A 26,717-nucleotide genomic window follows, 5' to 3' on the forward strand; every position below is an offset into this window, starting at 1 on the left:
TTGGTACTTGCCAACAATGGAATGAGCTGTATTGCAGAAGAATGATCTCAGAGCACTGGAAGTATCCAGACAAAAGGAAATGACCACCCAACAGTGATGGTCAAAAGGGGACTCCTGTCTGGATGGAAATTCAGAGTAGATAGCCAATGGGACCCTTTCCCTTTTAGGTCCTGGTCGAAGGTGTTGTCTGCTTGAAGGTGCTGTCTGCTCGTGTCAAAGTCAAAGTGGAAAGAACTAGATGCTGATTTGTGAGAACTGATGGCAGCCCCCGGGTTGTTCCAGGAGAATCTAGTTGGCCTTTACCTCTGAATTTCTCAGACTGGTGTGGCATCTTTTCTTCCCAAGACATTGGCTCTTCCATCCTAGCTCAAAACAAACAGGGGCCCCATCATGCTCACTCAGTAAAATTATTTAAAAAATTAAAAAGCCATTTCCTCTCCCACCACCCTGCCTGTTAGGGCTACCCTGAAAATGCTTTCAAGAACCCATGAACTGGTGGATGAGAAGATAAGGGTGCAGTGGGACCTGGCAAGAAGACTTACATGTTGTGTAGCCCTGAAGAATAGTAGGACAAGGTGGGGCTGGGAGAGCGAGTCTGTTGCCGCGCTGGCTTGACTGTGCGAGGAGGGATGGAGGGACTGGTGGACAAAGGCTTTGTGCTTCGGGGTGGAACAGGTGGGGCGTTCAGGAGCCGGCATTCTTCTCTGACCTGGTGCAGAAAAGAACACTCCAGGTTAGCAACAGACTGACAATGCCACCAGGGGCCAGCTCAATCCTGCAGACTTGCTCAAGTCGCACTCTTAAACCGTAACAGCAGGGTGTAAGCATGGCAGAGAGAAGATTGAAGTAAACAAGAATGATGGGAAGCACAGAAGCTGCCAGAGAGCAAATCAGACGCCTGTCACACACTTGCTGGGACAGAATGATTTTTGAAAGAAACTGCTTGGTAAATGCTGGCTGCTGCTGAAATATAGAAAGTAATATGAAATACGTTAAGTTAAAGTGTCTATGGTTAAAGAGCTAGTGATATGTGAGGATGGATAAAAAGGAAGTATTAAGAACATAAAGCATTCACAAATTTAACTTGCGGATTCATCTCTTCTATTAGGTTGTGTTTTTTTCACTGTTCAAGCTGAATTCAATTTGATCCAAACCTTAGAGAACCCTGGACCCGGTCTAGGGCTAAAGCTCCTTCTGAAGTCATGTTCAGGGATTTTTTTTTTTTTTTTTTTTTGAGATGGAGTCTCACTCTGTTGCCCAGGTTGGAATGCAGTGGCACAATCTCGGCTCAGCTCACTGCAACCTCTGCTTCCCGGGCTCAGGTGATCCTCCCACCTCAGCTTCCTGAAAGCTGGGACCACAGGTGTGCACCAGTACACCTGACTAATTTTTTGTATTTTTAGTAGAGATGAAGTTTCACCATGTTGCTCAGGCTGCCTCCCAAAGCGTTGGGATTATAGGCATGAGCCAACGTACCTGGACAGGGCTACTTTTTAATTTTATTTATTTATTTTATTTATTTTTCAAGACTGAGTCTTGCTCTGTTGCCCATGCTGGAGTGCAGTGGCACCATCTTGGCTCACTGCAACCTCCGCTTCCCGAGTTCAAGCAATTCTCCTGCCTCAGCCTCCTGAGTAGCTGGGATTATAGGCGCCTGCCACCATGCCCAGCTAATTTTTGTATTTTTAGTAGAGTCGGGGTTTGACCATGTTGGCCAGGCTGGTCTTGAACTCCTGATCTCAAGTCATCCACTTGCCTGGGCCTCCCAAAGTGCTGGGATTACAAGTATGAGACATTGAGCCAGGCAAGGGCTTCTCAAATGTAAATATGAGTGTGTATCACCTAGGGATCTTGTTTAAAATGCAGATTTTGATTCTGTTGACCCAGGGTGGGGCCTGGGAATCTGCATTTCTAACAAGTTCCCAGTTGATACCGATGCTACTGGACCATGGTCCACACACTGACAAGGCTGCAGAAGGAGTAATGAAGTGGCTCTCTACAGCCGAAAAGTACTTTTTATAAGAGCTGCTTCCAGCTCTCTCACATTTCCTTCGTCTTCACACTGGAGAGGATCTAGCTGATCTGTGCTGTCCATGGCTTCTCTGAGACTGCCTGCCATTCCCCTAATTTGCTTTCCATTCCTTAGAGGCATTTCAGAACATAATTACTAATGAAGTGACATTTTTCATGTACTTCTACGTGTCAGGCAGCAGGGGGCAGTTTATACCTGGCTCTGCTAGTCTACCCTGAGCTATAGAGGTAAAGCTATTAACAGAGCCAATTCTGACTCTGTCAAAGATGCTATGCTTTGAAATGCATACCTTGTCTACTTTTAGGCTATGTTCCCACCAAGTTTTTCACCTTCACTTTCAATTCCTTTCTGGCCAAGCAGCTCTGGGATCAGACAATGAAACAGCAAGCTCCTATCAGCTTTGGTACTGGGTTTGCTTAAGCTGAAATGAAATGGGTTCATGTTATCACACAGCATCTCCTACTATCTACACCGCACCCGGGACCTCTACCTCACATCCCTGGCCTGATTCACTTGCCAGAGAAAACCAGCCATTAAGAAGACTCATGGCTATGGGCAGCCCAGTAAACCCAACTCTAAATGAAATGGAAGCAATTTAAAAAGTCTCATCAACTGCATTTCTTCCCGGGGCTGGGGATCACTGCTCCTACCTGCAGGACCCACAGCCCTGGTTACTGGGGCCCAGTGGGTTGATGAAAGGGAACGGTTTCATCTGGAGAAGCTCTTTAGACTAAAAGAAAATATTCGGAGCAGCAGATTTCTTCCACAATAGACGCAGGCTTTCCCCTTGTGAGCTTTTAAAAAGGTGGTGGATGACTGCAGAAAGGATGCCCGCGAGGAAATGAGGTTTGGATAATGACGTGAGAGGAATGCTTGGCTGGGCTGGCTCAGGAAAGACCCTTGCACCATTCTGGGGTCTTTTTTTTTTTTGGAGACGGAGTTTCACTCTTGTTGCCCAGGCTGGCGTGCAATGGCATGATCTTGGCTCACTGCAACCTCCGCCTCCCAGGTTCAAGCGATTCTGTTGCCTCGGCCTCCTGAGTATCTGGGATCACAGGCATGTGCCACCACACCTGGCTAATTTTGTATTTTTAGTAGAAAGGGGGTTTCGCCATGCTGGCCAGGCTGGTCTCGAACTGCTGACCTCAGGTGATCCACCCTCCTCGGCCAGGCGGGTCTTCTTAAGAGGCTGAGAACCAACCAGGATGCCGGAGCTCAGGCTGGGCCACCCCGCTTTCTGGCATTGGTTCATCTTCCTTCTGTCTTGTTAGTGAACTGCAGGGTAGCCAGATGTGTTTCTTTCTTAGGGAATATCTATAGAATTTAGGGTGGATGGGTGTCACTTTATTACAGATGTGCTTGGTTCTATTCATGTTTATAGAAATAGGGCGCATGGAAAATGTGAGACGATAAGGACTCTGTCAGTTAACTTTTCAATTTTAAAATAAATACTTAGTTACTTCCCAATATTGGATTAGAGTGGAACATGAGGAAAACATGGTTAATGCTGGATTCAATTTAGCACTTTCAAAATTTTAGAATTAGCCACTAAATATGACGTTTCATTAGGAAACACTTACCTGGGATGTCAATCATAATATGTTCAGATGTCAATTACAATATGCATTTTAATTTACAATAGTCGGCTGACTTAGGTTTATAAACTCAGAAAAGAAGCCACTTGCAGTTGAATTTGACCTAAAGGAACTCCCCTCTTCCTGTTCTTATAACCAACCCCAGGTACCCAAGGTCACTTAGAGCTGGTTCTGCCACCTTCACAACTAGGGACTCCTGAAGGGCTAATAGGTTTCCCACAATGGTGAGGAGCGGGCGGTAGTGAAGAGAAGCATTTCTAAGCTAAAGGGCCTGGTGAGGAGGTAGCCAGGGCCAACTGGGAATGTTTATGGCTGATGCTCAAGACAGAATTTGAGACACATAGAGCTTTTGGGGTGGCCACATGACTCCTGAAGGGAGTTAAAGAACTAATGTGTGTGTGAGAGAGAGAGAGAAAGAGAGGGAGAGAAAGAGAGAAAAAGAGAGAGAGAGAAAGAAACTGATTCTTACTCTTAGGAGATGGGATGTTGTCAGTGATGAAACAAGAATATGAGGCCAGGGATTTTTTTCTGTTGTGATGGGAGGGCAGTCTGGGTGTTGCTATGTGAGGTCAAGGTAAAAGAATTAGGTTTACTTGAAACTCACTTTAGAGAAAGGTGTTTTTTTGTTGTTTTTTTAAAGGATGACTTTAAAGGTACTCCATTCATGACAAGAATTTTGAGTGTCATTTTGTTGAGGCACAGAGTGAGTGGCGTGCGCTACGCCAGGCAGGTGAGGGGCAGCCCACAGCGGGTGGGCACAGCTGAGGACTCCACAGACACATCTCCAAGTGGCATTATTACTTTCAACTTGTTGCTGCATGGGTGGCCGCTCCGATGATGGCCTGTTTCTCTGCATCTTAAGGGAAGAATTACATGCTGTGTTGGGATGTATGCATTTTGGGATTCAGAAGTGACAGAGTGAGGGTTTACTGTACCATCTTAGTTCCTATCTCTTACTCTCAGAACAGTAACAGTTCTATTACTCTTTGCTTCTTGATTTGATTCACGCGGGACATTTATATCCAGGAGGAAGGTAGCTGTGCTTTAGATGAATTTTATCTGTCAATAAAAGGCAATTTATAAGACTAGACGGTCAATCACCCTATTTCCAGTTTTCCTTCATATTCAATTTAGCTTTTAAGTGTAACATTTTCAGCACATCCCTTCTGGAAGCCTCAGCATGTGGCTCTCATCATGTTACTGGCTGTCTCCGACGGCTCCCTCTGATTCCTGGATAAAGGCCAGCCTCCCCTGCCTGCCACCCAAGGCTCTGTGCAGCCAGGCTCCCACGCATCTTTCTAGCAATCTCTCCCACTGCTCGTAGTCTCTATGGGCACACAGGTCCATGCAAAGTGGTGGACTCAGTGTCCCCCCAGCACACCCTGTGCTTTCCCGCCCCTTTCTCTGGTTTAGTTTTTACTGCCCACCACACCTAAACACCAGTTTCCCGTGGGCCAACCCCACACATTACACACTCTGTGTGCCACACATTGTTCCTATTTACTTACTCTCCATCTATATTTAATGAGCCTGTGAGCTAAAATGTAGGGACTGCCATCCTTGTTATTACCATCCTGGGAATAGCAGAGTTTGGGGATTTGTCACTCCTGGCATGAACATGTCACACAGAATGCCTGGTAGATGTTAAGAAATGTCACAAAAAATACAAAAAAAAAAAAAAAAGGCACTTAAAAAGACCCATATACCATAGAATATCTTTTATGTGTTTATGTGGAAATTATTATTGACAAGTCATTTGGGCTGAATGTTAAGTTTTTTTGGTGACCCTGAGTCAATCTAGGGGAAAAAAAGGCACCAGAAGACCTGGCACATACGACCACCACCAACTCTACCACCACCCTTTGACACAGTGTCACGGTGAAAATGACAGTGACAGTATCCCTGAACCAGGAAGCGCTGTGGCTTTAATCTAGCACACACCAGAGTAACGACTATTCTAAAATGAAGATCTAAAGGACTATATTGTGCCTAATGGACTAAAGCCTTTCTATTTATTTCCAATGCAATGTTTACGACTGGACTTCCACTGGCAACACAAGGAGAGAGGGGCCCCGGTATTATCAGGAATGAACCTCCAACCCTCATGCTCAGTGAAGAGCTGGCGTTCTGTTTTGAGGTGGGTGTTACCGTCCATTGCAGATGATGGTGATCTCTGCCTATGTGTAGTTAATTTCAGGTTATGAATACCTTGAGTATTCACAGAGAAGCTCCTGGAACCAAAGTCCTGTTGATGACAGGGTCAATGAGCACAGTGCGGATACATGGAGTACCCAAAGCCTCGCTTCCTGAGCAATTCCCTGGCCTGAAGCTTTTCTTCCCAGCTGCCCCACCACTAGCATACTTCTCTCCTCTTGCTCCTTCAAAGTAAGTCTGTCTCTTTTTTTTTTTTTTTTTTTGAGACAGAGTTTTGCTCTTGTTGCCCAGGCTGGAGTGCAATGGCGTGATCTCAGCTCACTGCAACCTCCGCCTCCCAGGTTCAAGCAATTCTCCTGCCTCAGCCTCCCGAGTAGCTGGGATTACAGGCATGCACCGCCACGCCTGGCTAATTTTGTATTTTTAGTAGAGATGGGGTTTCTCCATGTTGAGGCTGGTCTCAAACTCCTGACCTCAGGTGATTCACCTGCCTTGGCCTCCCAAAGTGCTGGGATTACAGGCGTGAGCCACCATGCCTGGCCTAAGTCTGTCTCTTTTCTAAAATGCTCAGTGTTTCAATTATCATCAAACATGAGACACCACTACTCTGGTGTTGATACAAGTCTCCTTGGTATTCACATTGTAGATCATGAATGCAGAGCTAAACAGAAAGCTCATTTATTAAAGAGGTAGAAACAGTGAGTTCTGTTCTTTCTCAAACTTCATCCTCTTTAGTCAATAAGGCATATTCCTAGAGAGGCATATTCAGGCAACTGAAATAATCTAATAGTGGGGGCTTAAAGCAAGCTGTAAAAGGTGTCTGTCCTGGGGGCTGACCACCAGGATGGCAAGCATCGACTTCCACCATCCCTGAAAGTCTGAAGAACATGGCTATCACTTCTCTTTTCCTACAGCCTCTATTAATTCCACTTTGCTATTTGTTCAAATATATTGAGTGCCTATCATGTGCTCATTGAGTTAGTGTTGAGTATACAACAGTGAGTAACTCATAGAATTACTTATGAGGGAGGGAAACAAACATAATTAAAATACAATCTGGTAAGTGTGATAATACAAGTATGTGCAAGGTTCATGGGAGCACCATAAATTTACTCGAGGTGGCAGGAGAAGAACAAATTCATAGGTAATCTTACTGAGAAAGTCTTAGGAGGGATTATGAGTGTACAAAAGGTAGAACATAAAAGAACATGGCATAAAAGAAGAACCAGAATGATGATCTGGTCTGTGGGCTCAGATGATGAAACAAAACACTGGTGCCATTCATCAGATAGAAATTTAGAAGAACAGGGCTTGGGAGAAGCAGAGGAGGTCAGTTTTGAAAATACTAACTTTGAGCTCAGTGTTCTAATGATAGATAGAATCTGAAGTTATGGCGGCACTGAGATCCCAGATGAGAAGTGAAGAAGGCTGAACCCCCAAGGGATGGGCAGAAGAGAAGACAGGAGGGGAAAAACAGGTAACTACACTTTAGTGCTCACAGAGCAGAATCATGCCTGAATGGCATCAAGGAAGCCAAGGGAGGGAGAGCTGCAGGGGAACAACAGTGCAAAGATGGAGAGATGTCAGGAAAGAGGCTGGAAGAGGTTCCCCTTATGTGACAGTTAGCAAGTCACTGGTGATCTTAGCAAATGAGGCGTGAGTCAAGTGAGGGGGCAGAGCCAGACTCCAGTGAGTCAAAGTTAGACAGGAGGTAAGAGTGGTGTTCGTGAGGGCAGACCATTCTTCTCAGGAATTGTCTGGAAAGGAAGGAGTGAGGCAGTTGTTACAAAAGGATACTGGTTTGAAGGCGGCATGCCTTTTTAAAAAAAACTTTAAAGCAACTTGAAAAAAATGTGCCTGGGTACGTATATGCATGCACGTAAGCTGGAGGTCAAGTGCACACTGATGCCTGGGACCCTGTGCTCACCTTTAATTTAAGAAGATAAAGGGGAGACCACTTTTCCATTGCTCCCTGCCTCTGTCATGCCATCACTGGCCACATAAAGCTAGAAAAATAAATTAATGGTAGCATATCATCTAACAGTGAACGCAAAGATGAAACACACCTAATAGAACAAACGCTTTGGAAAGCTTCATGTTTCTAAGTGGAGGTGGTCAACAAAGTCAAGTGCAACTCCAATCTATGGTCCAAATCAAACATATCATAAAATGGAACTATTTTCTTTACTTTCAGAATACTGCCCAGGGAGCTTAACATCATTTCCTGAGTCCTGGAATGGACATTTAACCTTCTTTTCCCTTCTCTCCTTCTTACAGTTCTAACTCCTGCTTAGTTGGGAGGGAATTGAGCACAGGTCAAGGATCAGTAATTTGTTTCCTCTAAATTGCCACATGTTGAAAATCATGCACGAGAATTTGTTAACAGTAGGAAGCTCATCATTGCATGAGTGGAAAGGAGTTACATGTAGATCTTTGGAGGACAAAAACTGAAACATACATACAGTTGGAGTGTTTTCTACATAGTATCTATGAAATCATTTATTTCTCCTGTTACACCTCTTTCTCTGACACTTCCTAGAGGTTTATGAAAGAGTATCGTCTAAGACTGGGGGCTTTTTGGTACAACAGCATTTCTTGGAAAGCCTTTGTTTTTCACAACTTCTGACTCCTCTGTTCTGTGGAGGAAACACAACTTTCACATGCAGTCACTAACAGGACCAAAGAGCTTAAGAAAGGTAAAAGGACAGTTAACTAAGGCATGGTCTTAGCAGTTTTCAGATACCCTTTTGGGAAAAAAATCAATTTCAGAGCAGTGGTGGGTGCTCAACTCTTACATACAAGACAATGGATCTAGAGACATCTGCTGACGGGGCCATGTATTTCCTGAGTTAACCTTCTAGAATCAACTGTCACATGCCTGGCAGGGGCGTGGGGGAGGGAGTATACCTCCTGTCTCAAAGATCATATTGCTTGGAATTGTGGACAATCAATAAGGAGATTTTGGCATACTTAGGTGGTGTAAGGATTGTTTTGTTTCCATATTGACAATGATTAAGAAAATACATACACTGTAGGGGAGCTTGATTTAAAATGAGATTCACCTTTCCTGTGCATTTTCTTCCCTAAAAAGCCAAATGCAGGACAATGTCAGCAACCCAAAGAAAGGAGTTTTGTAACCATGCTTCCTTGAACTTTGTAACTTTGCCTTCACTGACTGCCCTCTGCCCTGTATTTTACATTTCTTCCCACACTCCCAGATAACAAAATCATTACAGCCGTAAGAAACCTTATTTATAAAGAGGCTTTTATACAAAGAGTTCATAACCCTGTCGCATAACCATCAGTGGATATTTTCAGCCAAACAGAAATTAAAGTTTTATAACGACAAAGCACAATAAATGAACCTCTATTTGATTAATTACACAAGGGCAAATGTGATTTATAGTCAAAATCCTGATTCTTAGATGCATGAGCTTCTTTTTTCCATTTTTATACATTGATGATAAGGACCTAAGACAGACCTTTCTCAGAAATGGTCTCCAATATTCCAGCCTCAGGCAAGGGAGGCCCAGGGGAAGGAGCGGGCAGCCACTTACTCAGTGGCAGGAGAGGCAAGTGGTTCTGAAAAGATGGACTTGTTTAACATTTAGGGTGCTTTCATGGACTCAGGAAGTATATGCCATTGAGGAGTAGAACAAAGATCTTTCCTGAGCAAGGAGTATACGTGATAAATATACTTAAGTAGTATATAACCTTCCTATTAATGTGATTTTATACAAATGGTACATACCTAATTGTACAGGTTTGGAACAAGACTTATCCAACAGAACAGGGTCCCCAACTTTCGGGATATGGACTGGTATCAGTCTGTGGCCTGACAGGAACCAGGCTGCACAGCAGGAGGCGAGCAGCTGGCAAGTGAGCCAGTGAAGCTTCATCTGTATTTACAGCTGCTCTCCATCCCTCGGATTACTGCCCCAGCTCCACCTCCTGTGAGATCAGTGGCGGCATTAGATTCTCATAGGAGCACGAACCCTATTGTGAACTGCACATGTGAGGGATCTCTGCACGTTCCTTATGAGAATCTAGGTTGCCTGTTCCTTATGAGAATCTAATGCCTGATGATCTGTCACTGTCTCCCATCACTCCCAGATGGGACCGTCCAGTTGCAGGAAAACCAGCTCAGGGCTCCCATTGATTCTACATTATGGTGAGTTGTATAATTATTTCATTATATATTACAATGTAATAATAATAGAAATAAAGTGTACAATAAATGCAATGCACTTGAGTCATCCCAAAACCACTCCCTCCCCCAGCCCCAGGTCCGTGGAAAAATTGTCTTCCATGAAACTGGTCCCTGGTGCCAAAAAGGTTGGGGACTGTGGCAATAGAATATTATATCCTTATTATCATTCTAATCATTAAGATTTTCAATGGGCACAGAAGAAAAAAATAAATCTTGGCCTAGAAGCTTTCATTTAAGAAGAACCTACAGGAAACAGAACGGCAATTAGTTCCAAAGTTATCAAAACACAATAATAATTTAGTCCTTATTTCAGTTAACAAATGGGAACTTAGGTATGGCTTGCTTACAAAGTACTCCTCAAAGCTTGTAATTAAAATTAATTAAATGTCAAATGCCCTAGGAAACCTCATTACTAGTGGAATCCTGAGTATATCTTTTTGTAGAGCAGTTATTTTGAAAAGTAAATAATCACTAAGCTTAAATATTAATACATCAGACTTAAGAAAATCTGTCTGTCAATACCTTTTCTAATATTAATATTTTACAGAGAGAAAAAGCCCAAAGACAAAATAAAATAAAAATGCAGAGTAGAATCAATTCTTAGCTACTTCCCACAGCTTATTATCAACAAACATATTTTATGGCCCTTTCTTAACTTGGGTAGTCATGTGAGGCCCCTAATTCTGTAGGCTGGGCATATCCAAAGTAATGAGATCCGGCAGCACCAGGAGCTGGCCTGGCCAAGCCCGAGGAAGGGAGTCAGTTATCCAAGGCCACTTCTCACCTTTGATATTTCTGTGTAGGTTTGCCCGGGAATACCAGTTTCTTGACACTTGTTCACAGCCTTAGAGCCTCATGCGGCTTTTTCACAGGCACTCTAGTTCTTCAAAACCCCTGACTCTGCCACTAAAAGATTATGCTATTGGGATTCACAGGGTGCCAAGCATTTCTGGAGCTCTTTTTGGGGGCATATGATGATGACAAAGTTTGTGGTGATTCCACAGTTAGGTAACTAAAACATAATACCTATCTTACCAAGTAGACGTTTTAAAAGTCAGATTAAAAGAATGTCTTGCTATTTTTAAAGCCAATTGTGTGTTTTTGTAATATCTTAGAAACTCAGCAGAATGAACTAGCACACCCACTTCTGGAATGGGAGGCTGACTGACCCCCGTGGTAGCTGGCTCTGCCCATCTGCTGTGGGGGTGGATATGTCCACTCCCACCCACCTTCTGACTCTTTGGAGGGGACGTATGTACCTGGAAAGTGTGACTTCTTCTCTCCATCCCTTAGTCAAGGAAAGACAGTGGGAAAAAACCTCTAAACAGTGACTGTCTACCTGACTCTAAACTGGAATCCATCCTGTATTAAATTATTGCTACTATTTATTTTAAATGTTTACCGAATGCCAGAGAGAAGTGCCAAGTTCTTTGCACAGTACAAAAATGCCTTGAAGATGTTATTATCCCCACAGGAACTGACTCAGGGAGGTTAAATATTTTGTGCAAGGTATGAAGCTACAAAGTGGTAGCGTGAGGACTGAAATCGATGTGCAGCTCTCAGATGCAATGCTGCACGCCTCTAATCATCTATCACATAGTGAGTGTTCCACCTGTCTGAGGCAGATTCAGATGCCCCAACTGACTTCTCTATAGTTAAATCAGTTTTTTTCAAGCACCTACTAGGCTAGGCCCATCAATCTGGCATTAAATTTACTCTTTAAGTCCCATTTTTCTCAAACACCAACAACACAGTGTGCTTCATTAAAGAAACTTTATGATGAACTTCCGGCCTTCTAACAATGAATGCACGCTACCAACCCATCTTAAAACTTAGTCCCTAAACTCTGTTTCTCATAAGCTGTGGGGCAACCCTGTCTATCACAAAGGTTCACAAATTCATCAACACTGCAGTAAAACTTGGTTGAAACCAGTGGTTCACAAAAGAGCTCCTTTTATGATTTTCCTTTTACCAGGAATTGCTATAATATCAACCACTATCCAAGAGGGAATGTGTTTTTTTCTGTTCTTAAAGACAGATGCAGGCTGGGCACGGTGGCTCATGCCTGTAATCCCACCACTTTGGGAGGCTAAGGCGGGTGGATCATGAGGTCAGGAGATCAAGACCATCCTGGCCAACATGGTGAAACCCCGTCTCTACTAAAATAAAAAAAAAAATTAGCCAGGTGTGGTGGCGTGAGCCTGTAGTCCCAGCTCATTGGGAGGCTGAGGCAGGGGAATCGCTTGAACCCAAGAGGTGGAGGTTGCAGCGAGCCGAGATCGCACCACTGCACTACAGCCTGGTGACAGAGTTAGACTCTGTCTAAAAAAAAAAAAAAAAAAAAAGAAGACAGATGGAGAACACTGATGACTGGGTGCTGGGGTCCCCAGATAGGACACTGCCACACAAATGGTTTTAGAAGAGCTGTGAACCTGCAGGGTTTTTGTTTGTTTGTTTGTTTTTCTGAGACTGAGTCGTGCTCTGTCACCCGGGCTGGAGTGTAGTGGCACGATCTCAGCTCACTGTTGGCCAACTGGTCTTGAACTCCTGAGCTCAAGTGATCTGCCCACCTCGGCTTCCCAAAGTGCTGGGATTACAGGTGTGAGCCACCGTGCCAGGCTGCCCCTGCAGTTTTGATAACCATTTGTAACTCATTGCATAGACGAGAACAGACTGGAAGTCAAATGATCTATTTATAGAATCTTGTGCAATATAAAGTCTTCCCAGCATTGCTCTCCAAAATGGCATTTTCTAAAGAGGGGGAAAAGAAGATTGCTCTTGAGGACTGCCTTTTGTAGAGTACATCTGGGTAAATATTTTACATATCAGCCAATAACCAGAAAATGTAACTGATGAATAGAGGCCTGTAATGTTATAAAATAGAGGATGTGTTTAGAATAAACATATGGATCAATAAGGATAATCCACTTAAGAGGGACTGTCAGGTCATTCTGATCTGGGGGCACCTTGCAAAATTTTAAAAAGGGAAAATGCCAGACTGGGCATGCTCCCTCAGTTGGTCTCAGCTGCAACAGTTCTAGGGGTTGCATATTGTCTATTTCTTGAACCAGGAACTGTTCACTTTTCCTTGGGACATTCCCGTTAGGAAGAGAACAGCCTCTCATATTCCAGAGAGGTTAGTGTCAGTGTTTTGTTTAAATAATTATGAAACATGGCTGGGCGCAGTGGCTCATGCCTGTAACCCCAGCACTTTGGGAGGCAGAGGTGGGTGGATCACTTGAGGTCAGGAGCTCAAGACCAGCCTGGCCAACACGGTGAAACCCCATCTCTACTAAAAATACGAAAAAATTAGCCAGGCGTGGTGGTGCATGCCTGTAATCCCAGACTGAGGCACAAGAATCACTTGAACCCGGGAGACGGAGGTTGCAGCGAGCCCAGATCATGCATTGCACTCCTGCCTGGGCAACAGAGCAAGACTCTGTCTCAAAACAAAACAAAACAAAAAAAGCATAAAAAATTATTAAACAATCTTTACAAAGAGATAAGAGGACTAGAGCATACAATTCTAGAGCATCAAATACAAAGATACAAGAGGACTAGAGCATCAAATGCAAGTTAATATACAAGGTATATTAACAAAATATATGAATGGGATTAAATGGATGACTCTGCCCCCAAGGATTTTCTGTTTGGCTCACGATGTAGTTTCCCTGTTTAAGATACAAACAGAAAAGGGCTGACAAGCAGAGCCTGAAGGATGCCAGAGCTGCAGCACAACTGGGGAGGAAGACATCTTTCTTTGACTGCCATGGCACCTTCTATTTCTAAGGACCTGGTGAGAGTTGTCACCTTCCCAGCTAATATCTAGCTGGTGAACTTTCAAGGGAAGCCAACATCTTTAATTACTGGGTAGGATACTTGGCTGGACACATGGCACATCTCTCTCCCAAGACTCATTCCATCGGAACTATCCAAAGAACTTTTACTTAATTCTGTGGGAGCACTTAAATTTATGCCCCATTAAAGTTCCCTTTTGAAAATTACAAGCTGAAGCCACATCTAACAACTATGATGTTCTCTGGATCCCACGCACATCCTAAAAATGGAAAATGCATTTCATGGTCACAGAACCAATAAAAAATATGACTTCGTTTGAAATGCCTAAATTTTTTTAAAAAACCAAATTAAATGATTTCAGGTGTTTATAAAAAATCTTTAGGTTTATAGCAATCTAAAAACACTGGACACGCTCTGAAAAGATTCTCTTACATCATAAGAAATTACAGCTTAGACTGGAGGCCAAATTTTTTTTTCTTCTGTGAGATTTGCTTTTAGTTTCAAATTTAGCATTTCTTTTTTAGTACCAAGGGCAAAGTTGGATCTCTTAATATTTATGTTCTTACTCATCTTTCATTAGCCACAGAAAAAACAAGTGATGCTAGTTTCCTACCTCTAGACTTGGTTACATAAATGACCCTGGGTGTGACCATCTTGGATGAGTCTGTAAGTCAATCAGCAAACATGAGTCCCCACTGTGTGCCAGGTAGGACCCAAGTTCAATAGGAAAAGCTCATGCAGTCATGTTTCTATTGAAGGTCAGAGCCCCAGCCTTCAAGTAACATGAAATACATAGCTGAATTAAGACATCCCTCAAGTTCCGGGAGTACTTGTTTGGAGGGGTGCCCCCTTACTTTTTTTTGAGACGGAGTCTCACTCTGTCACCCAGGCTGGAGTGCAGTGGCAGGATCTCGGCTCATTGCAAGCTCCACCTCCTGGGTTCATGCCATTCTCCTGCCTCAGCCTCCTGAGTAGCTGGAACTACAGGTGCCCACCACCACGCCCGGCTAATTTGTTGTATTTTTAGTAGAGACGGGGTTTCACCGTGTTAGCCAGGATGGTCTCGATCTCCTGACCTCGTGATCCACCCACCTTGGCCTCCCAAAGTGCTGGGATTACAGGTGTGAGCCACTGTGCCCGGCCCGCCCCCTTACTTTTTACCCGGCTTTTGATGAACATTCTTAGGGACTTGCTGACATAAACACAAGGGCCAAGGACCCCGGCTCCACCATTAAGTTCCCCATACAGTCCACGATATTTAGTGAATACAGGGCTCTCTGGGCTTGTGCCTGACGGTCCGCAGAGGATCCTGTAAGGAGCAACAGCAAGTCCAGACCTGTAGCTGCTGGGGAGCTCTCAAGCCCTGCAACAAAGGGCCAGAGGTGGGTCCTCTCTCAGGAAAGCTTTGCAGCAATGAGGGCTCTTTATGGACAGCTAAGCATGGAGCCTGGCACAAACTGCTGCCTGACACCCACGGCTGTCCATGACCTGGCACCAGCCTTTCAGCCACCACTGCCCTTCCTGCACGGTATCCAGCCCTATTCAACTGCCCCACAGAACTCCTTGTTTTCCCTCTTACATGCTTAAAGCTGCCCCAGCTTCCAGCTCGTTGCTCATGCAGCTCTGTCCGGAATGTCCTTCTTTCTCATTTCTCTACTCTTCCAATTCAGGTACATTTTCTAAACACATTTAAAATGTCATAATCTCCATGGAGGCTCCTCTCATTCATCCCGCGACTAGAAGTTTCTCTGTCTCTTCTGAATTCTCTACACATTATCTCTCTCTTGTTTTCCTATTGTTTATCACCTCTAACTTGTATAACAGTCATTGCTTTTCATCTGCTACCTTCCCGGTAAAACTGAGAAGTACGAGGGGCTAGAGTCCAGGTTTTCTTGATGATTGTTATTTCTAGCATCTAGCCTAGTAATTCCATAGTTTTTAAAAACCCAGTTCTACACAGCCCCAGGGTTCCAGAAAGGTGTCCTAAGATCACCTGGTAGGGGCAGAGAGTTGGCAGGGACCCAAGGAAGACCCCTTCCCCACAATCTGTGCTTTGGTCAGGTAGGTTTTGATTTGAACTCTTCTATATATTGGGATTCAAGTAATTCTTTTAAAAAGGATTCTTCTAGAGATAGAAAAAAGAAAGCCACTGTAATAGATATTGTCAAATAAATTAATAGAATTACACTTAATACTTCTAGCCCTTTCTCCCTCAGGGATAATGAAATTCAGTGATCAAAAATGAGTAGCAAAGGTTCAGAGTGGCTGCCAATTGAAGAACATGGTCAAAATAGAGGGCCCTTTGTCTTGTTCTAAACAGAACTGTACCAAAATTTTAGTTTTACATTAAAATCAAGCTCTGAATGAGTTATGTTTCAGGTGTTAAATAGAACTACCCTGGCACCTGGTTCTGGAGAGTGTGTGTGTGTGTGTGTGTGTGTGTATATACATTAGCACATCCACTATGCTTTGATCTCAATGTAACTTCAGGGATATAGGAAAGAGTTATAAGTGAGGCTACTGCCTCTTGATTCTCCTCTGCTTCCCCTCCCACCACCAAATAAGTTTACTCCTCCTTCAGTCTTCCCCATCACAGTAAATGACACTAATATCCATTCTGTTGCCCAGGCTAAAAATCTAGGAGTTTTCTTTGATTGATCTCTTTCCTTCATGCCTGACATCCAACTCACAAGTAAATATTGTTGGGTTTACCTATGAAACAGTCTGAAGCAGCCGTCTCTCTCTGCCAGCCACTATCAGCTGCCACGGTTTAGGGCCTCACCACCTCGCACCTACCTTAATGCAGTCGCCTCTTCTCTGCCTCTCACCTTCTACTCTCTCCTCCCTATAATCCCTTCTCTGGGCAGCAGCAAAAGTCATGTTTAAAACTCTCCTGTTAAAAACTCTCCAAGAGGTTCTCATCAGACATAGAGTAAAACTCTAATTCCTAACTGGTCAAAATAATCAAGCTAGCATGTGTATCTCACTCCAAACTAAACAAATTTGCTCACTCTGATAATCTTCAGTTGGGGAGTTTTAAGAAAATAAATTAGTGGATGACTGAGCAGAGAGACAGAAAGACTGGCACCGCATTCAAAAACAGAAATGACTTACGGCTTCAGATTTGGGAGGCACTGGAGGTGGAGGTAGGGCAGTATCTGAAGACTTCATTGCTGCTCCCAGAGTCCCAGGGATGGGAAGAGGAGAAGTCGCACATTTGGATCGGACAGAACCTCTAAACTGATCACATCTGCTCTTCTCGCTCAGAGAGCGAGTGAGAGGCTGATGGCTGGGCTTGCCTTCCTCCAGCCACAGCTCTTCGTAGGGAAGTTCTGACTTTCCCGGGATGCCTGCTGATTCTTCACTAGCTTCTGGGAAAAGGTAGTCGCTCCCACTATCTCCAGAGTCCTGATAGGGCAGGATGTCATGAGGAAAGGGAGCCCAATCTCCCCCCAGGTCCCTGCAACCATGAAGGTTCACCTCGCTGTTGCCATGGAGATTGTTGCCATACACACAGACCGAGAGTCGGTGGAAGGACTGGGTGAGCTCATCGCGGGCGTAGCTGAGCGAATTGGGCACGTGGTTGTGGCCAGAGCACCGGCCCTTCTTGGGGCTCTTGCAGTCCTCATTCCAGTCGGTTTTCACATCACGGACAGCCCGTGAATATTCATCGATGTCAAACTGTTCTTGGCAGATACCTAGCCAGTGATGGACCAGGGTTTCGGGCCAGCCCTCTCCCTTTACCAGGTGTTCTGGGAGGCTGAACTTGGGGACAGTCAAGTGCAAAGGAAAGTGCATGGGGAGGATCTTGTTGTTCCGCAGCACACAGCAAACCACCACCGTCTTGGTCTGGATATTCACAAACTTATAGCGGTGCCCCTCACGGATGAAGTGGAGGTCGTAGGGGTTTCTCGGTGGAGGGCTTGGCACAGTCACATTCACAGGAAGCCTGGTTTTCTCCACAATGTTGCGGATGGTGTGTTCACCCTCTTGCATCTGAAGTTCCAGGGGACTTCGGGTGCTAAATCTACCCTTGCACTGGAATGGAAGGCTAATGCTTTCGTTGGTCCGGTGATTCATACAAATGAGGCACGGCATTTTGCCTTTTCCCAGCTTGCTGATGGAATTGAGCTTCCCAATCTTTTTGAAGATTGTGTTGAGTCGTGACTTTTCCTTGAATGTCTTTGCATAAAGGATTTCTGCCTGCCCCATTAGAGTGAGTTCATCCCCAGTACACAGGGTGATGTTGTAAACTTCAGTGTCTTCATTGCATTCACCTGACGCAACCTACAATATAATAAATCACATTTTAGGTTCATTTCCTTTGATCTATTCACGCAAAGAACTTCCTATTAAGACACACACAAATACACACACAGAGGAAAATGCTGCGCTTTTCTTTAATACTAAATTTAGACACCTCATTTCTTTTATTATACTTACGTGATTAACAATAACTACTATTTGTTCAAGATGATATTAGTTTAGAATCTTATAAACCTCTCTTTTCTCTATATATGCAGAGTAGTCTATCATATGGATACTAACAGGAACATTGTCATTTTTTCTTTTTCAGTTATAAATGTTTTCATGAATGCTGATGTAGAAAATTCCTTGTTTTTTATTATTTAAATTTTAATTTTTTACTTTTTAAAATTTTATTAAATTTTTAAAATTTGAAATTGAGAAAAAGAACTTAAAAATGTGGTATTTCTCAATTTTTTAAAAAAATTATACATCCATTATTTAATTGGAATATTAAAAAATACAAATATAAAAATGAAGAACTTCTATACTATCTTATCACTAAAGATAATCTGTCAAATATAAATAGAAAAAAGAAACAGAATTGATCCATCTATCTCAGAGATGCAAATAGATACATATATACACAATTCTGTTACCTGAGTTTCTAACTGTATCCGTTTCCCCTGGGCATATACTTCATCAATAGTAATACTAACCTAATGTATTCCATTTTGTATGAATGTGCATTATTTGACTAGTTCCTTACTGTAAAATAAAAATATAGATGGATTTTTACAATGTCTAGCAATTATAAATAGTACTGCAATGAAATTTTTACAGCTCAATTATTTCCTTAGGATAAAGTACTAGAAAAACTGCAGGGACAAAAGCTAAGCATATATTTGTTTTTTTGTTTTGTTTTGTTTTTGAAGACACAGTCTTGCTGCCCAGGCTGGAGTGCAGTGGCATAATCACAGCTCACTACAGCCTTGACCTCCCAAGCTTAAGGAATCCTCCCACCTCACCCTCCCGAGTAGCTGAGACTACAGGTGTGAGCCACCACACCTGGCTAATATGCATATATTTGAAAGATCTAATATGCACTGCCCACTGTGTTTTCATCAACGTAATACTTATTTATACTTTTATCACTTTATGAAATTATGTCTCCCTACACTCACACTGAAGTTTATTTCATGTTTACCAGTATGAGAGGTAAAGCATGCATGCTGAATTTATTTTAAATATATTTATTGGTATATTCATTTTTCAGTATTTATCTAATTATTTAGATCTCTTACTGATTACTTTTTATGTAAATGAAAATGTCATTTGTGCTATGTATTTTTCAATTTGTTGTTTGAATTGTAATTTTATAGCTTAACTATTAGTTTTTTTTTTAATGTAGTCAATATTTTCAAAATTTTCCTTTGTGATTTCATTCTTGGGTGCTATGCTTCTAGCTGACATGATATAGATTCAAGATTCTGAACAAGGGGTGACTGTACCCACTAGGGGGCAATGTTTGGAGACAGCTTTGATTGCCATGACTGGGGAAGCTGCTGTTTCCATCTAGTGGGTAGAGGCCAGGGAAGCTGCTCAATATGCTATAATGCCCAGGACAGCGCCCCACAGCAAAGAATTAGCCAGTGCAAAAATATCAGTGGTGCTGAGGTTGAGAAACGCTGGTATAATTACCAGTGTTTTCTTCTAAAACTTTGCTATGTATCTCTATTTTTTTTTTTTTTTGAACCTAACCACTAGTGCAACAGGGAATGTAACTCTATTTACTCTGGTGGCTTACTTAAGGTAGGTTTTTTTTTGTGTGTGTGTGTAAGTTAACTGAGTGTTGAGTACACTTCCTAAAGAGCCATCCCTTTCATCACTAATTTGCAGTGTCACTTTTACTGTATACTAATATTATATACTTTTATATCATAAATTAAAAATATATAAAGTATTATATACTAAGTTCATAAAATACATACATTCAAATATATACCTATATTTGCATTTATTTTGGGGCCATTTATCTTAGCGACCTTTCTATTTTCCCACTGTAACTATATTGTTTTTAATTTGTGTCTTCATCTTATATTTTCAGATCTGATAACAAAAGCCCTGACTTGTGTTTATTCTGATTCAAAAAGTATGTGGATGGCAGAAAACAAGAGAAATAAAGTCAAAAGTCAAATGACAGACTGAAAATATTTGCAAAACATATCACAGATAAAGAGCTAATATCTCTAACATACAAGCAGCTTTTTAAAAGGACCTGAGACCATCCTGGCTAACACGGTGAAACCTGTCTCTGTTAAAAACACAAAAAAATTAGCTGGGCATGGTGGCACGTGACTGTAGTCCCAGGTACCTGGGAGGCTGAGGCAGGAGAATCGCTTGAACCCAGGAGGCAGAGGTTGCAGTGAGCCGAGACTGTGCCACTGCATTGCAGCCTGGGTGACAGAGCGAGACTGTCTGAAAAAAAAAAAAAAAAGAAAAAGAAAAATAGGCAAAATACATGAAAAATCAATTAACTAACGAGATGTACAATGGCTTTCAAACCTATGAAAAGATGTTCAACTTCTCTCCTCATAAGAGAAATGCCAATTAAAATTATACTAAGATACCGTTTCTTACCTAACACATTGATTAAAAATTCAGAAGCTTGACATCACACTCAGTTGGTAAGGCTATGGGGTAAAAAGCATCCTTGTCCATAGCTGGTGAGAATACAGCATGATACAACCCATGTGGTGGGGAATTTGGCAATATCAAGTCAAATGACATATGCATTTATCCCTCCATCCGGCAATCCTACATCTAGGAATTTATCCTGAAGACATTCCTCCAACAATATGAAAGTACACATGTATAAGGTTATTCACTGCAGCATTATTTGTCTTTGCAAAATATTGGAACTCATCTAAATGCTTAAATATAGGAGGCTGACTGAATAAACTACGGTACACACATTTCCTGGTACTATGCAAAAGACAATGAGAATAATGAATCCAAGGAATGGATATGAAATGACTTTCAAGAATATATTGTTAAATAAAAAAAAGTGCAGAAAAAGTCTATACAGTATACTTTTTTTTTTGTTTAAGAAGAAAGGAAAAATTAGTATATACATTTTCTGTTTATTTTTGTTACAAAAAAAAAAAAAACCAAAAACATGCACAAAGAAAAACGGAAAACAATGAAACTGGTTACTTACTGGAGCTAGGGACAAGGGAGGAAATTATACCTTTCTGAGTATACCTTGCCACAGAGTTTTGACTTCAAGGATGTATACTAATGTGCTACATATTTTAAAAATTAGGTCAACAAGAATTTTTTTTTTATTATAAGTTCTGGGATATGTGTGCAGAACGTTCAGGTTTGTTACGTAGGTATACAAGTGCCATGGTGGTTTGCAGTACCCATCAAACCATCATCTACATTAGGTATTTCTCCTAATGCTATCTTCTCTCCCTTAGCCCACAACCCCCCAACAGGCCCTGGTGTGTGATGTTCCCCCCCTGTATCCATGTGATCTCACTGTTAACTCCCACTTATGAGTGAGAACATGCAGTGTGTGGTTTTCTGTTCCTGTGTTAATTTTCTGAGAATGATGGTTTCCAGCTTCATCCATGTCTCTGCAAAGGACATGAACTCATCCTTTTTTATGGCTGCATAGTATTCCATGGTGTATATGTGCCACATTTTCTTTATCCAGTCTATCATTGATGGGCATTTGAGTTGGCTCCAAGTCTTTGCTATTGTGAACAGTGCTGCAATAAATATACATGTGCATCTGTCTTTATAGTAGAATGATTTATAATCCTTTGGGTGTATACCCAGTAATGGGATTGGTGGGTCAAATGGTATTTCTGGTTCTAGATCCTTGAAGAATCACCACACTGTCTTACACAATGGTTGAACTAATTTACACTCCCACCAACAATGTAAAAGCATTCCTATTTCTCCACATCCTTTCCAGCATCTGTTGTTTCCTGACTTTTAAATGACTGCCATTCTAACTGGCATGAGATGGTATCTCATTGTGGTTTTGATTTGCATTTCTCTAATGACCAGTGATGATGAGCTTTTTTTTTCATATGTTTGTTGGCTGCATAAATGTCTTCTTTTGAGAAGTGTTTGTTCATATCCTTCACCCACTTTTTGATGGGGTTGTTTTTTTCTTGTAAATTCAAGTTATTTTAAAACTGAATGCAAATGGAAACAAATGCAAAATTCAACTGTTTTTTTTAAGTCAACAAAATTACCACTCTGGGAAAGAGAAAATCCAAGTAGCTTTGGAATGCTGTCTGATATGGTTTGGCTGTGACCCCAACCAAATCTCACCTGGAATTGTAATAATCCCCACTTGTCAAGGATGGGACCAGGTATAGATAACTGAATCATGGGGATGGTTTCCCCCAAGCTGTTCTCGTGATAGTGCGTTCTCATGACAGTGAGTTCTCACGAGATATCATGGTTTTATAAGGGGCTTCCCACACTGCTGGGCACTCATTCTCTCTCCTGTTGCCCTGTGAAGGGGTGCCTTTCTCCATGAGTGCAAGTTTCCAGAGGCCTCCCCAGCCATGCAGAACTGTGAGTCAATTAAATCTGTTTCCTTTATAAATTACCCAATTTGAGCAGTTCTTTATAGGAGTGTGAGAATGGACTAATACACTTTGACCATACAATGCCAGTAGGGAAAAAAAGACCAATAAATATTCTGATCCTTTTGGTAGATTTGTTTTTCATAGGGATATGGGTAGTGCAACTCTGAGTCAAATTTATGTGTATCGTAAGGTTGAATGAATGGGTAAATATATTGATGTCTTGCGAGTTATAGAAATTGCATTTTGGAAGGAGAGACAGAAACATGGAATGAAGAGCAGGAAAGGCAAGACAGAACTCCTTGGGGTTTGGATTGAAATTAGAGGTATCCGTATTAACTCACATTTTTCAGCAGTTATACACAGACACACATAGACACACAGACACATACACACACACAGATACACACACATGTATATCTTAGTTTTTTTCCTTTCCAAGCAAGCAGAAACCGCCCAAATCATTCCCCACTAAAAGGAACCAGGGCTCCCTGGAGAAATGATGAATTCCAAGGGTAGGGCTGAAACGGTACAAGGTGTGCTTGGAACATTTTGTCGTGCCAGAAAGTAAGGTGCTCATAAGATGATAGGAACATGCCAAAAAGACACAGGAACCAGCCTAAATGAGCTCCTACTGCTAAAATCTGGGACAATTTGAGCATCACAATAAAGACCACGATGAATTATAATCTACTGAATAAAACAGGAACACCTAAGTCCATGCTGATGGCAAAAAGATGACAAACAAGGAAGACTAGAAAATCATAATTTTGAAACATTATTTACTTCATTATTTATTACTATTATACTTTATACTATTATAATTTTAGTAAAGATCATTTTATATAAGAATCATCAATAGATGCCAAATTTATAGGAGTTTGATTAAGGAGGTGATTAAGGAGGTTATATGCATGGTCTTAGTGTCTTTTTCCAGAATGCTTATTCACTGCAAGAGGAAAAAAGTAACTATATAGTGGAGAATATACCTTGGACAGTACCTTGACCAGGTTATCAAATTTAGTATCACCAAAGAGAGGCATACTGACATCCTCTACCTCTGAATGTGACTTCCTGAGAAGTTCATGACCTCGCTTATGTACCATTCTAGCCAAAACTATCATGGAAATCTCATCATGAGGAAATATGAGACAACCCAAACTGAGAAATATTCTATAAAATACCTGGTGTGTATTCTTAACAAAATTTCCATGCCAGAAAAGACAAAGAAAGGCTGAATAATTGTTCCAGATTAAAATGAAATAAATAATTGTTCCAGATTAACATGAAATAAAGAGAAGTGAAAAGTAAATGCAATAAAGTATACTTTTGGGACATCTGGCCAATTTGGAATCGGGACTATAAATAAAAGTATTGTTATCACTGCTAATGTTCCTGAATATACTGTGTTTACATAAGAGAAAACCCTTATTCTTAGGAAATATACACTGATGTATTAAGGGGTAAGGGACATAATGCATTCAATTCACCCTCACACGATTCAGAAAAAGATAAGTTATATTACGCATATGTGTATCTGTATATGTGAGTGGAGTCTGGGGAAACAAATGTGCTAAAATGGCAAAAGTTGGTGAATCTGGCTAAAGTGATAGGGTGTCCTCATTATTATTCTTGCAACAATTCTTTAGAACTGAAATAATTTAAAAATGAAAGGTTGAAAAATTTGCCTTTTCCAGATAAACTTTAGTATCATTTTTTTCTATGGTTTGTAATGATAACTTTATTATAGTACATTAAATCTACATGGTGTTTTGGCAAGAAGTGACATCATTGTAACAGCATTTCCAAAGAGGCACGTAATTCTCATCATTTATTCAGATCTTTTATTTCCCTTATTAGTATTTAATTCTGCCTTCATTATCAATCCCTGGACACTGCTGTTGAGTCATAGTTGTTGAATATGTCTTATTGCTATTTTGCATGTCCAGTGTCTTACTGTAAGAGTTTTTTTTTTTTTTTCAGTTAATTCTCTTGGAATTAGGTGATTAAATCTTACACAAATGATGAAAAATTTATCTTTATCCTTTCAATTTTCATCCCTTCTCTCTCATAACAGAGTGGTGGTGGTGACAGTGAGCATTTTAGTGTTTCAGATTTTAATGAGAATATTGTGCTTTAATATAAAAATATGAGAAATTTGTTTGAGATATTCTTTATCATGTAAGTAATGTCTTTCCAATTCTAGTTTTCTAAAAGTTTCTACAAATAAAATTTTTAAAAATTTTAATAAAATGTTGATTCTATATCCAATTAAGATGGTCATATGTTTATTTTTGTTGTTGTTGTTGTTGTTTTGTTTTTGAGATAGAGTCTTGCTCTGTCACCTGGGCTGGAGTGCAGTGGCATGATCTCGGCTCACTGCAACCTCTGCCTCCCGGGTTCAAGCAATTCTACTGCCTCAGCCCCCTGAGTAGCTGGGATTATAGGAGTGAGCCACGTGCCTGGCCCGTATGTTCATTTTTCACTTCTCTAATACACTGATTATATATTATAATAGATTCCTAAATATTAAAATAATTCTACATGCTTGAAATAATCTCTACATGATCATAGTACACTTAAGACAATATTGTATAATTCTCTGATAGTACCTGATCTATGATGTGGGCATCTTTGTCACAGATGAGACTGGCCTACAGTTTTATTACGTATGTTTTATCAGGTTTTGGTATGAGGCTTACATTAAACCTAAGCTTGAATTTTTTTCTCTCATGTTAATAAAAATGTCTGGGTAAAGTAACTGACAATGTTCATACCATATACTGAGTGGTGATCATCAATATGTGTTTAGAAAACTAGGAAGAGCAACCTTTGTAAATAATTTCTTACCTTCTATTCTAGGTCATCTCTGTATAATTTTAATCTTTGGAACAAGTAATTTGTCAATCAACATTAGTACTATAAAAAACAAACAGCTTTGTTGTTTCCATAGTGAAGTGAATTTCTCTGTAGGAGACATTGTAAGTACAGAAATGACAGCACAATATTGTTTTAACGGGAATATATGCTGCCAAGGCTTAAAGTCCATTTTGGATGATTCAGGTAAGTATTGCTATTATTTTTCAACAAGATCTCAACCTAACTGTGTTTACTTTTAGTACTTCAGTATTCATCTGGTTCTAACATAGATGCTAGGCATCTAAATTCAAGCCTAGGAATTTAAATAAATTTTAGCTTTTTCTTTTTTTTTTTCTTTTGAGATGGAGTCTCACTCTGTTGCCCAGGCTGGAGTGCAATGATGTGATCTTGGCTCACTGCAAGATCCTGGCTCACTCCGCCTCCTAGGTTCATGTGATTCTCCTGCCTCAGCCTCCCAAGCAGCTGGGACTACAGGTACACGCCACCATGCTCAGCTAATTTTTGTATTTTTAGTAGAGACAGGGTTTCACCATATTGGCCAGGGTGGTCTTGAACTCCTGACCTTGTGATCCGCCTGCCTCAGCCTCCCAAAGGGCTGGGATTACAGGCGTGAGCCACTGTGCCCAGGCAGCTTTTTATTTGGAATAATTTCAGATTTGCAGAAAAGTTACAAAGGCAGTACAGAAAGTTCCTGTATACTCTTTACCTAGCTTCTGTTAACATGTTATGTGACCATGGCATGTTTATCAAAACTAAGAAATTCACATTAGTACAATACTGTTACATAAAGTACAAGTTTTATTTGGATTTTACCAGTTTTTTCCCATGAGTGTCATTTTGATATCCCAGGATCAAGCCAGGATACCACATTGCCTCTGGTCCTCCGATCTGTGAATTTCTTGGCCTTGTTTGTAAGGCTTTGACAGTTTTGAAGACTATAGCTTAGGGTTTTTGTTTGTTTAGAGCTAATACATCATTTATAAATGACAGTCCTTGACACATACAAGCGCTTTCTTTTTCCATAGGACCTGTAGTTTCAAGTTTTCAATTATTATTATTATTATTATTTTTTTTTTTTCTTGGCAGTTTTTTTTTTTAAATTTTTTTAAGAGACTGGGTCTTGCTATGCTGCTCAAGCTGTACTTGAACTCCTGGGCTCAAGTGATCCTCCTGCCTCAGCCTCCCAAGTGGCT

At 41.3% G+C, this 26,717-nt stretch overlaps 1 protein-coding gene across 2 annotated transcripts in view; it reads right to left on the minus strand.

The window, feature by feature from the left end:
- The window catches only part of GAREM1 (GRB2 associated regulator of MAPK1 subtype 1), a 206,664-nt gene that overhangs the window by 6,201 nt on the left and 173,746 nt on the right, over positions 1-26,717 (minus strand). For both annotated transcript variants that reach the window (XM_009252324.4, XM_002828155.6), the window contains exons 4-5: positions 16,904-18,076; positions 543-709 (exon numbers count right to left, since the gene is read on the minus strand). In XM_009252324.4, the coding sequence (XP_009250599.4) occupies positions 543-709; positions 16,904-18,076 (1,340 nt within the window). The remainder of the gene's footprint in view (positions 1-542; positions 710-16,903; positions 18,077-26,717) is intronic.

Source organism: Pongo abelii, chromosome 17 (assembly GCF_028885655.2).
Source record: "Pongo abelii isolate AG06213 chromosome 17, NHGRI_mPonAbe1-v2.0_pri, whole genome shotgun sequence".
Lineage (NCBI taxonomy): Eukaryota > Metazoa > Chordata > Mammalia > Primates > Hominidae > Pongo > Pongo abelii.